The sequence below is a fragment of the Diabrotica virgifera genome, chromosome 9, assembly GCF_917563875.1.
Source record: "Diabrotica virgifera virgifera chromosome 9, PGI_DIABVI_V3a".
NCBI lineage: Eukaryota > Metazoa > Arthropoda > Insecta > Coleoptera > Chrysomelidae > Diabrotica > Diabrotica virgifera.
In genome coordinates, this window is record NC_065451.1 from 31460908 (window position 1) to 31474838 (window position 13931).

The following is a 13931-nucleotide window of genomic DNA, read 5'->3' on the forward strand; positions in this document are numbered from 1 at the left end:
AGTTTATGCACTTTACGTTTTCATCTCTTACTTTTCTTGAGCATTCCTTCGTTAGGTGTGGTCCAGAGCATTTAACGCAATGTGCAATTTTTCTGCAGTAATTTTTTGTATGGCCATATGCCTGGCATCTTGCGCATTGCGGGATTTCTCTTTTTGTGTAAGGAGCTTCAATTTGTACTGTTGTTTGCTAAAACTGTAATTTCGTATATTTTTTTATTATTGTCTTTAGGCTCGAGATCTATGAAAAACATAGGTAGTGGTGATTTATTTATTTTGTGTTTGATATTATATATGCTAGTCACTTCATGGTCCAATTCTTTTAAACTAGTTTTAATGTCATCAGCATCAGTTGAATGGTGAAGACCTTTTATGACTACTCGAAATGTTTTATTCTGTTTTAATCTATATGTAAATTGTAAATATGTAAATGTAAATTGTATATGTAAATTGTAAATAAACTGTAAATTTAAATGAAATTATTTTTCCAAAAAATAAGAAGACCTTAAAATGTCTATACGAATACAATATAACGTCCTGTAAATAACTGTAACGGAATGTAACGTCCTGTAAATTTATATTTTAAATAGTACAAGGTAATAAAATTAAAAATTGTCACACAAAATTGAAAAAATGTATATAACAACCTATAAATTTAGATTATAAGTAGGCTTAGATAGTTAAATTAAAAATTGTAATTCTAATACCGTACAAAACACAAATTGTCTGGCAAATTGTCTCAGCCGAAACCATTATAAAAAAAATACAATCAAAAATTGTTTCTTATTTATTTTAAAACATTAACAATGTATAAAAATACCTATATACAAATTAAACTTTATTCTTTATATGGACTCCAGCATCTTGGTCTACAATCCAGTAGATTGCACCTGAATGTGGTTTTACTCTGGCAGCTGGAAGTTGTTCATCCTGATCTACTAGTACTTTCTGCAATATAGAAAAAAACAAGAATTATAATACATCATTACAAAGTAGCATTGATAAATAAATAATTGCTGATTCGTGCGGTAGATTCGTGCAAATATAAGAATTGCGCATTTAATGATAGACGCATATAATTTGACCACATATACTACACATTATCTCACCGAGACTATTTAACCTGATGTTGGAAGTAATAATAAGGAGGACAAACTTTGCAAACAAAAACATTATTATAGATCAACTTCAACTAGTAGCATATGCAGACGATCTAGTCATAATAGCGAAGACGAAGGGGACACTTATAAAGCCGTTGAAAAATTAGAGAAGGAAGCGAAGAGAATAGGGAGGGCTACAGATAAACCAGCACAAAACAAAATGCATGACGCTAAGGAAGGACGACACAACAAATCAGAAATATCTAATAACACAGAACCATAAATTTGAAACTGTATCCACCTTTAGCTACCTGGGAGCAACAATAGGGAAAACTGGAAAAGAGAGAACAGTGGAAAGAATTCTGATAGGCAAAAAAGCATATGGAATAAATGGAAATCTGCAAGGTAGGCGCCGCCTAACCTCAGTAGAAGAGAAGACACTTCAGCGCACTTTGACCTTTGAACCCTAGCGATACAACATCGCGCGTGGCTGTCGATGCACCGCGTGACTCCGGCGTGGGTGACGTCAGTGGGGTAACTTGTCGGGACTTGTCGGGTGACGTCAGGGGGGTAACTTGTCGGGACTTGTCGGGTGACGTCAGGGGGTGACTTGACGGGACTTGTCGGGTGACGTCATGGGGCCACAGCCCGATTAATTATTTTAATTATTTTTAATCATAATTTAAGTCATTATAATAGTCTAAGTATGTCAATAACCATTAATATTAAACAAAAAATTTTTCCTTAGCAGGGAATTGAACCAAGTACTAACACGACAGTAACTAGATACACATTCCGCTAACCCACGCAAACGCTTGCTAGACACGGGTAATAAATATAAGGTATAAATAAAAAACATACAGATAGGTAAAAATTGTAAAGAAAATTACTACATACTTAAATGTATTATAAAATTAATATATTCCTAAATTTTAGAAGAAACATTCGTAAATAGGTACATTTATACAAAACACAAAAGCATGTAGGTACCTACACATAAGTATTACTGTATATGAAGAAGCTTCTATAACAGGACAAAGGGATATTAATCTTCTAAGCAGCTCAATGTACATGCAAGATATCGCTTGAAAACCTATTGCGAATAGATGAAAAATCAAACACATCATACCACAGGTCATCCTCACATTATGACCAAACCACCGAACGTGTCTAAGTATAGGTACCTACACGGCTCTCGTCTCTCACACAGATACACACAGATGACCTACAATATTCCTATATAATTATGGGTATTAACCAGCGAATTCTTACAGTATGACCAAACCAACAAACATCCTTTATAATCTTAAAAGTCTATATACAATATTCTTTTTTGTGATTTAATCAATGAGCATGATCCAGTCTTACAGTATAGCCAAACAATAAAAACCTATCTTACTCGATAAAGATATCAGCTGAACGATCACTGCTCAACATGGACCTTATATGAACGATCACTACTATACATAGGTCTCCATTGAACGCGCACAGCTATTATTCTGTATATGCCTATCATATGTATGAAACTTACTAAATCGAGAGGGTATTGTGAGCTGCATACTTTATTTTATCTACGACAATTCAGGTAATACTCTCCAATGAACGTACATTACTATACGCCGCTATTATTCTGTATATGCCTATCATTTTAGTGAATATTACTGAAGTATTGTGATTTGCGTACTATATTTTATCTACGGCAAGTGTGTAATATTATGTTTTTACAGGTTGATATTGAACATCTTCGATAAGAAAGATATGTTGGTCATAGACGGTTCTTCGATAGCCATCAGGCAACAATTTCCCCTGATCATGTTTATAAAACATACGGAATGCACTGTATATACTAACCCAAGCTGACAACATACTTTGCAGATATGGATCACGATCAGCTTATAGGCTTATGTACGATTCCCTTCGTAAAGGTACATAGGCGTGCATCCGCGTGGGATAAAAGTCGACCGTCCTTTTTATACTCCGAATAAGAGGACCATCAAATATTCAAAGTTAAAATGTGTCATGGCGAGAAAATAAAATTATATACAGTTTATGTGCGTAAAATATAAACGGTAATACAGGGTAATAACGAAAAAAAATATGTTAATGTACAAAAACGATATCCAACAGTATTGTCGTAAAGAAAAGGGATGTCGTAAAGGTCTTAACGTTAAATCATCTAAATAGCTTAATTTAGCGAGACAAATGATACATCGATGTTAGCATATACATGACAGTCGACTGTCATGTAAATGACACGTACTGTGCTACACGACAATTTTAAAACATTGATTTGACAGACCAATACTTGACGGCTGCGGCAAAGAAGTTGACATGACAAACAAAAAGAAAAAGAATTTACAGCAACATGACAAACGAAAAGGAGAAGAAGAAGTGACAAACGAAAAGAAGAAGTGACAAATCGAAAAGAAGATGAAGAAGAATTGACAAACCGTAAAAAAGAAGAAGAATTGTCAGTTAATATTGAACGTTGACAGACCGCAAAGAAGAAGAAGTAAACGTGACAAACGAAAAAAAGAAGAAATGACAATGGCTCAGCACCTTAGACAAGGAAAGAGAGGACGAGTAATCCTTGACCAAAAGTGAAGCCAAACTGACACCAGAGATTTTGATCATCGACGTATCTTTGGGGTATTGTTACGCATTGAGTATTTAAAATAAAAACATGAAATGTATTTAAAATGAAGAATTTGTGTACGGTAAATGTTTTATTAAGTTGCTCATATTACGTACATATGTTTCAATACATACATATATTTTTATTACGAATTTTAGATGATGATTTACTTTATTTTTTATGAAATTTTAACCTTCAACGAACACCCACCACTGGCAACCTATTGTTATTTTTGACGTGGCCGCCATGTTTCTGGTGACAAACAAACCAAAAACTGGCTTCACTTTTGGAACGTGTGTTTTAAATGAGTGTTACCCGTCCTCTCTTTTTTCCTTGTCTAAGCTCAGCACAATGAAGAAGTGACAAATCGAAAAAAGAAGAAGAAGAATTGACAGAAACATGACAAACGAAAAGAAGAAGAAGGATTGACAAACGAAAAGAAGAAGAAGGCTCAACACAATGAAGAATAATTTAAAAATCGAAAAGAAGAAGAATTGACAACATGATAAACGAAAAGAAGAAAAAGAATTGACGGCAACATGACAAACGTAAAGAAGAAGAAGTGACAATAGCTCAGCACAATGAAGAATAATTGACAAATCGAAAAGAAGAAGAATTGATAACAACATAACAAACGAAAAGAAGAAGAAGAAGAAGAACTGACAGACCGAAAAGAAGAAGAAGTGACAATGGCTCGACACAAAAAAAGAAGAAGAAATTAAATACGATTTAATTAATTATAAAAAGTTACATTTCACATCTAATACTAGTATTAAATAGAATTTCATTAGTCACACAAAACGAATGTGTCAGCGGTCGTAAGGCACATTCCTCATCTCATATTACACCTGTAACATTATATTGCAATAGTAAGAATGTAGGGCAATGACCGCAAAAAAGCAACGATTATATTTTTTGCAACATCGCCAGAAACACCTTGCAAATTTCAATAGCGGAAATTAAAACTGCAAATTCTAGAAATAATATTCACATGTCGTTTAATTTATGTCGCATTTAATCTGATGGTGCAAAATTAGCAAGAATGTATAATATGACAATGATGCATTAAAACCGCAAGTTCGAACAAAAAAGCATCGATTATATTTTTTAGTATACGATTTTCATCATTATGACATAACATTGTAGACGAACGAAACGAACAGGGAAATCAGTGTAGAGTGAGCACATCTTAAATAAGGTAAATGATTCTTATTTCTGCAATTCTTTTTTAGTAAATATGTAGTGATAAATATAATTTTATTTCTTTTAACATTTCCATTTAACATTTATTAGGATAATAGCATTTGATTTTTACGGTCTATTTCTAAATTCGGCGTTGCACCTATCCGCATATTGTTGATTGATTTTACGTTTTATTTAAAAAATAATAGCTTTAATGACACATTTCTAAAGTACTCCTTCTTTTATCGTTTCCTTGTTATGTAAATAAATGAGAGAGGTTGTTGCTATCCACAAAAGGATAATAATATTTTATTTTATGGTTTATTTTTTGTTTCTAATTTAATCTAAATGTATTTTTATGTGTTGTTTAAAAAAAAAATACGCTGGGACGTGTACAAATGTAACATTATTATTATCACGCTATTAAAAAATAAATATTAGCTGTGATTGATAATATATTGCTAAACAGAAGAAGTATTACGGATAAAAAGCTATAATTTTTTAAATAAAACGTAAAATCGATCAAAAATATAAGGACAAATGAAACACAATTTATAAAAAAAAACAACACATAAAAATACATTTAGATTAAATTAGAAACAAAAAATAAACCATAAAATAAAATATTATTATCCTTTTGTGGATAGCAACAACCTCTCTCATTTATTTGCATAACAAGGAAACGATAAAAGAAGGAGTACTTTAGAAATGTGTCATTAAAGCTATTATTTTTTAAATAAAACGTAAAATCAATCAACAATATGCGGATAGGTGCAACGCCGAATTTAGAAATAGACCGTAAAAATCAAATGCTATTATCTTAATAAATGTTAAATGGAAATGTTAAAAGAAATAAAATTATATTTATCACTACATATTTACTAAAAAAGAATTGCAGAAATAAGAATCATTTACCTTATTTAAGATGTGCTCACTCTACACTGATTTCCCTGTTCGTTTCGTTCGTCTACAATGTTATGTCATAATGATGAAAATCGTATACTAAAAAATATAATCGATGCTTTTTTGTTCGAACTTGCGGTTTTAATGCATCATTGTCATATTATACATTCTTGCTAATTTTGCACCATCAGATTAAATGCGACATAAATTAAACGACATGTGAATATTATTTCTAGAATTTGCAGTTTTAATTTCCGCTATTGAAATTTGCAAGGTGTTTCTGGCGATGTTGCAAAAAATATAATCGTTGCTTTTTTGCGGTCATTGCCCTACATTCTTACTATTGCAATATAATGTTACAGGTGTAATATGAGATGAGGAATGTGCCTTACGACCGCTGACACATTCGTTTTGTGTGACTAATGAAATTCTATTTAATACTAGTATTAGATGTGAAATGTAACTTTTTATAATTAATTAAATCGTATTTAATTTCTTCTTCTTTTTTTGTGTCGAGCCATTGTCACTTCTTCTTCTTTTCGGTCTGTCAGTTCTTCTTCTTCTTTTCGTTTGTTATGTTGTTATCAATTCTTCTTCTTCTTTTCGATTTGTCAATTATTCTTCATTGTGCTGAGCTATTGTCACTTCTTCTTCTTTACGTTTGTCATGTTGCCGTCAATTCTTTTTCTTCTTTTCGTTTATCATGTTGTCAATTCTTCTTCTTTTCGATTTTTAAATTATTCTTCATTGTGTTGAGCCTTCTTCTTCTTTTCGTTTGTCAATCCTTCTTCTTCTTTTCGTTTGTCATGTTTCTGTCAATTCTTCTTCTTCTTTTTTCGATTTGTCACTTCTTCATTGTGCTGAGCCATTGTCATTTCTTCTTTTTTTCGTTTGTCACGTTTACTTCTTCTTTGCGGTCTGTCAACGTTCAATATTAACTGCCAATTCTTCTTCTTTTTTACGGTTTGTCAATTCTTCTTCATCTTCTTTTCGATTTGTCACTTCTTCTTTTCGTTTGTCACTTCTTCTTCTCCTTTTCGTTTGTCATGTTGCTGTAAATTCTTTTTCTTTTTGTTTGTCATGTCAACTTCTTTGCCGCAGCCGTCAAGTATTGGTCTGTCAAATCAATGTTTTAAAATTGTCGTGTAGCACAGTACGTGTCATTTACATGACAGTCGACTGTCATGTATATGCTAACATCGATGTATCATTTGTCTCGCTAAATTAAGCTATTTAGATGATTTAACGTTAAGACCTTTACGACATCCCTTTTCTTTACGACAATACTGTTGGATATCGTTTTTGTACATTAACATATTTTTTTTCGTTATTACCCTGTATTACCGTTTATATTTTACGCACATAAACTGTATATAATTTTATTTTCTCGCCATGACACATTTTAACTTTGAATATTTGATGGTCCTCTTATTCGGAGTATAAAAAGGACGGTCGACTTTTATCCCACGCGGATGCACGCCTATGTACCTTTACGAAGGGAATCGTACATAAGCCTATAAGCTGATCGTGATCCATATCTGCAAAGTATGTTGTCAGCTTGGGTTAGTATATACAGTGCATTCCGTATGTTTTATAAACATGATCAGGGGAAATTGTTGCCTGATGGCTATCGAAGAACCGTCTATGACCAACATATCTTTCTTATCGAAGATGTTCAATATCAACCTGTAAAAACATAATATTACACACTTGCCGTAGATAAAATATAGTACGCAAATCACAATACTTCAGTAATATTCACTAAAATGATAGGCATATACAGAATAATAGCGGCGTATAGTAATGTACGTTCATTGGAGAGTTGTTAAAAAAAAAAAATACGCTGGGACGTGTACAAATGTAACATTATTATTATCACGCTATTAAAAAATAAATATTAGCTGTGATTGATAATATATTGCTAAACAGAAGAAGTATTACGGATAAAAAGCTATAATTTTTTAAATAAAACGTAAAATCGATCAAAAATATAAGGACAAATGAAACACAATTTATAAAAAAAAACAACACATAAAAATACATTTAGATTAAATTAGAAACAAAAAATAAACCATAAAATAAAATATTATTATCCTTTTGTGGATAGCAACAACCTCTCTCATTTATTTGCATAACAAGGAAACGATAAAAGAAGGAGTACTTTAGAAATGTGTCATTAAAGCTATTATTTTTTAAATAAAACGTAAAATCAATCAACAATATGCGGATAGGTGCAACGCCGAATTTAGAAATAGACCGTAAAAATCAAATGCTATTATCTTAATAAATGTTAAATGGAAATGTTAAAAGAAATAAAATTATATTTATCACTACATATTTACTAAAAAAGAATTGCAGAAATAAGAATCATTTACCTTATTTAAGATGTGCTCACTCTACACTGATTTCCCTGTTCGTTTCGTTCGTCTACAATGTTATGTCATAATGATGAAAATCGTATACTAAAAAATATAATCGATGCTTTTTTGTTCGAACTTGCGGTTTTAATGCATCATTGTCATATTATACATTCTTGCTAATTTTGCACCATCAGATTAAATGCGACATAAATTAAACGACATGTGAATATTATTTCTAGAATTTGCAGTTTTAATTTCCGCTATTGAAATTTGCAAGGTGTTTCTGGCGATGTTGCAAAAAATATAATCGTTGCTTTTTTGCGGTCATTGCCCTACATTCTTACTATTGCAATATAATGTTACAGGTGTAATATGAGATGAGGAATGTGCCTTACGACCGCTGACACATTCGTTTTGTGTGACTAATGAAATTCTATTTAATACTAGTATTAGATGTGAAATGTAACTTTTTATAATTAATTAAATCGTATTTAATTTCTTCTTCTTTTTTTGTGTCGAGCCATTGTCACTTCTTCTTCTTTTCGGTCTGTCAGTTCTTCTTCTTCTTTTCGTTTGTTATGTTGTTATCAATTCTTCTTCTTCTTTTCGATTTGTCAATTATTCTTCATTGTGCTGAGCTATTGTCACTTCTTCTTCTTTACGTTTGTCATGTTGCCGTCAATTATTTTTCTTCTTTTCGTTTATCATGTTGTCAATTCTTCTTCTTTTCGATTTTTAAATTATTCTTCATTGTGTTGAGCCTTCTTCTTCTTTTCGTTTGTCAATCCTTCTTCTTCTTTTCGTTTGTCATGTTTCTGTCAATTCTTCTTCTTCTTTTTTCGATTTGTCACTTCTTCATTGTGCTGAGCCATTGTCATTTCTTCTTTTTTTCGTTTGTCACGTTTACTTCTTCTTTGCGGTCTGTCAACGTTCAATATTAACTGCCAATTCTTCTTCTTTTTTACGGTTTGTCAATTCTTCTTCATCTTCTTTTCGATTTGTCACTTCTTCTTTTCGTTTGTCACTTCTTCTTCTCCTTTTCGTTTGTCATGTTGCTGTAAATTCTTTTTCTTTTTGTTTGTCATGTCAACTTCTTTGCCGCAGCCGTCAAGTATTGGTCTGTCAAATCAATGTTTTAAAATTGTCGTGTAGCACAGTACGTGTCATTTACATGACAGTCGACTGTCATGTATATGCTAACATCGATGTATCATTTGTCTCGCTAAATTAAGCTATTTAGATGATTTAACGTTAAGACCTTTACGACATCCCTTTTCTTTACGACAATACTGTTGGATATCGTTTTTGTACATTAACATATTTTTTTTCGTTATTACCCTGTATTACCGTTTATATTTTACGCACATAAACTGTATATAATTTTATTTTCTCGCCATGACACATTTTAACTTTGAATATTTGATGGTCCTCTTATTCGGAGTATAAAAAGGACGGTCGACTTTTATCCCACGCGGATGCACGCCTATGTACCTTTACGAAGGGAATCGTACATAAGCCTATAAGCTGATCGTGATCCATATCTGCAAAGTATGTTGTCAGCTTGGGTTAGTATATACAGTGCATTCCGTATGTTTTATAAACATGATCAGGGGAAATTGTTGCCTGATGGCTATCGAAGAACCGTCTATGACCAACATATCTTTCTTATCGAAGATGTTCAATATCAACCTGTAAAAACATAATATTACACACTTGCCGTAGATAAAATATAGTACGCAAATCACAATACTTCAGTAATATTCACTAAAATGATAGGCATATACAGAATAATAGCGGCGTATAGTAATGTACGTTCATTGGAGAGTATTACCTGAATTGTCGTAGATAAAATAAAGTATGCAGCTCACAATACCCTCTCGATTTAGTAAGTTTCATACATATGATAGGTATATATAGAATAATAGCTGTGCGCGTTCAATGGAGACCTATGTATAGTAGTGATCGTTCATATAAGGTCCATGTTGAGCAGTGATCGTTCAGCTGATATCTTTATCGAGTAAGATAGGTTTTTATTGTTTGGCTATACTGTAAGACTGGATCATGCTCATTGATTAAATGACAAAAAAGAATATTGTATATTGCCTTTTAAGATTATAAAGGATGTTTGTTGGTTTGGTCATACTGTAAGAATTCGCTGGTTAATACCCATAATTATATAGGAATATTGTAGGTCATCTGTGTGTATCTGTGTGAGAGACGAGAGCCGTGTAGGTACCTATACTTAGACACGTTCGGTGGTTTGGTCATAATGTGAGGATGACCTGTGGTATGATGTGTTTGATTTTTCATCTATTCGCAATAGGTTTTCAAGCGATATCTTGCATGTACATTGAGCTGCTTAGAAGATTAATATCCCTTTGTCCTGTTATAGAAGCTTCTTCATATACAGTAATACTTATGTGTAGGTACCTACATGCTTTTGTGTTTTGTATAAATGTACCTATTTACGAATGTTCTTCTAAAATTTAGGAATATATTAATTTTATAATACATTTAAGTATGTAGTAATTTTCTTTACAATTTTTACCTATCTATATGTTTTTTATTTATACCTTATATTTATTACCCGTGTCTAGCAAGCGTTTGCGTGGGTTAGCGGAATGTGTATCTAGTTACTGTCGTGTTAGTACTTGGTTCAATTCCCTGCTAAGGAAAAATTTTTTGTTTAATATTAATGGTTATTGACATACTTAGACTATTATAATGACTTAAAATATGATTAAAAATAATTAAAATAATTAATCGGGCTGTGGCCCCATGACGTCACCCGACAAGTCCCGTCAAGTCACCCCCTGACGTCACCCGACAAGTCCCGACAAGTTACCCCCCTGACGTCACCCGACAAGTCCCGACAAGTTACCCCACTGACGTCACCCACGCCGGAGTCACGCGGTGCATCGACAGCCACGCGCGATGTTGTATCGCTAGGGTTCAAAGGTCAAAGTGCGCTGAAGTGTCTTCTCTTCTACTAACCTCTTCAAATGTACAATAATAAATTATTAATATTAATATAAATTACTTATTTCAAAACTGTAATTTATAAATTTTGATACAATACCTAAGTATCTAAAATAAAACAAAGCTACTTTTTAATTCATCTCCGAAGTTGTAATAATTATTGTACACTCCCCGTAGCGTAGCACTGCTAACGATGGCTCTACTCTATGTACCACTAGGGCAGGCGCGTTTAAAAGTAGCCGAACAGAATTCGCTTTTTGTCTCACTCTTTACGCTAAGCAGAGCGCTGAATTATTGTCGCTTGCCTAGCCGTGTGGCGAGCATTTCCAATATTTTCGGGCTATAGGTAGGCTAGATTGTTTTGCGCCTTTGACATTGGTTGTGCCCAGCTGCATCTCGGGACTGCCCATTGCATGTTTTAGGATCCTGACTACCAATTCTGAAAAAATAGAAAAGTTCGAATTTTGTCATGAAGTTTGGTACGTGGGGTTAGAATAATATTTCTAACAATTTTTCCAAATAACTTTTTGCGATATCTCTAACGCGAAATAACAAAATATTGAAAATTCTTCCTGTTGAAAATTTCAGTCGACTATCTTAAAAAATGTAAAACATAAAAATGAATGACTGCAAAACTTCAAATCTGTATTTATTTTGATAGCCGAAATATAAGGGTGTCTTCATCTTAAATGCGACACACTGTATACAGGGTGTTTGGTAAAGAATGGGCCATAGCTTAACCCTAGATTCCTGAGGTTAAAATATGTCGATTTAAGCTAACTTACCTTAGTACTAAAGTTGATAATAACCGAAATACAGGGTGTCAAAGTTAAAACTTTTATTTTATTTATTCTTGAATATTTCCTAACAGACATGGGATAATAACACAAAATTTGGTAAGCGGGGTTTTTTGGGACGAGAAATCTAAATTCGCCACCAAAAATGATGTATTATCCAGAGGACGCCACATACGCCTTTCAGTGCTAATTTAATAGGTTCAATTTTTTTATTACCCACTCTACATACTTTTTAAATCAAAAATTTTATTCTGTTAATATTTTCACTTAAAAAGGTATACTGCATTCATCTCGCTAAACTCGACCGTTTTCGAGATAAACGCATTTTAAAACTGCGAGGCAACATAATTTCTTGCATAATATCATTGTAGTTACACCCGAAAAATAACTTAAAATCATAAAAATTTACAAAAATGTATCTCAAGTTTCAAGTTTATTTTTCGGGTCTAACTACAATGATATGCAAAAATTATGTTGTATCGCAGACTTAAAATGCGTTTATCTCGAAAACAGTTGAGCTTAGCGAGATGAATGTAGTATACCTTTTTTAAGTAAACATATTAAGAAAATATAAGTAAACATATTTAGAACTAGAACAAACGTTAAGAGAAATGAAAAACAATAAAGCTCCTGGTCCCGGAGGTATTCCAATTGAACTCATTAAGCACAGCACGACACAGGCAAAAGAAATTTTAGTTGAAATATTCAACGGATGCCTTTCAGGCAATAGTGGCGTGCCCTCTGAGTGGAAAAACTCCATAACTACCCCTATATACAAAAAGGGTGGTAGAAAAAATTGTAATAATTACAGAGGCATTAGTGTGACCAGCTCAGTTGGAAGACTGTACGGACGAATAATAAAGAAAAGGATAGAAAAGGAGTGGCAAGATTCCGAAGAACAAAGTGGATTTAGGGCAGGTAGATCATGCACAGATAACATTTTCTGCATAAGGCAATTACTAGAAAAACGTTCTGCTAGAAATCTAGAAACTCACATGGTATTTGTAGACTTAAAAAAAGCATACGATACCGTTCCCAGAGAAAAAATGTTTGAGGTATTACAACAAACCACTTTAAATAGAAAATACATCCAAACAATAAAAGATCTCTATGCTAATGCAACAACAGCAATTAAAATTGGAACGAAACTTTCAAATACCTTTGAAACTTCGAAAGGCCTTTTGCAGGGATGCTGTCTGTCGCCCACTTTATTTAAAATTTACCTTACACATGTGTTAAAATATTGGACTAGGAAATGCCAAACAATGGGGATACCAGTAGAAGATTCTTATTTGTATACGTTGCTGTTTGCTGACGACCAAGTTGTGATTGCTGCTGATAAAGATGACGCCAGTTACATGATTAGAAAATTGAAAGAGGAGTACCAAAAATGGGGTTTGGAAATGAGCATGGAGAAAACTGAATACCTTGTAGTCGGAGGTGATACTGAAGACTTAGAATTAGAAGGGGAATACATAAAAGGATGTGATGAATTTAAATATCTAGGTTCAATTTTTGACAAAAACTCCACATGCGATCAAGATATAGAATATCGAATAAGCCAAGGAAGAAAAGCTATAAAACAGCTAAATGGCATTTGGTGGAGTACAGGACTGCAGAATCAGACAAAGAAAAAAATCTACCAAACTATCGTGGAAGGAATTGTCCTGTACAACTCGGAAGTGTGGGAAGTAAAAGACCGACAAAATAAAAGACTTCAAGCTTTAGAAATGGACGCGCTTAGAAGAAGCTGCAGAATATCTAAACTGCAGCATATCCCAAACGAAGAAATAAAAGAAAGAATGGAAGTAGAAAAGGATATTATAGACAGAATAGAACAAAAAAGATTAATATGGTACGGGCATGTCCAGAGAATGGGACCAACAAGATGGCCCAAGAAAATGATCCAGTATGTACCACCCGAGAGAAGAAAAAGAGGCAGACCGAAGAGAACATGGATACAAGATGTAGAGAAAGC

The 13931-nt window shown here is 33.0% G+C and overlaps 1 protein-coding gene across 1 annotated transcript in view; it reads right to left on the minus strand.

Moving 5' to 3' along the window:
- Positions 1 to 771: 771 nt before the first annotated feature.
- LOC126892651 (6-phosphogluconolactonase) overlaps positions 772 to 13931 on the minus strand; it is a 52815-nt gene continuing 39655 nt past the window's right edge. Inside the window, exon 4 of the mRNA XM_050662292.1 lies at positions 772 to 945. Coding sequence (XP_050518249.1) covers positions 829 to 945 — 117 coding nt within the window. The 3' untranslated portion in view covers positions 772 to 828. The remainder of the gene's footprint in view (positions 946 to 13931) is intronic.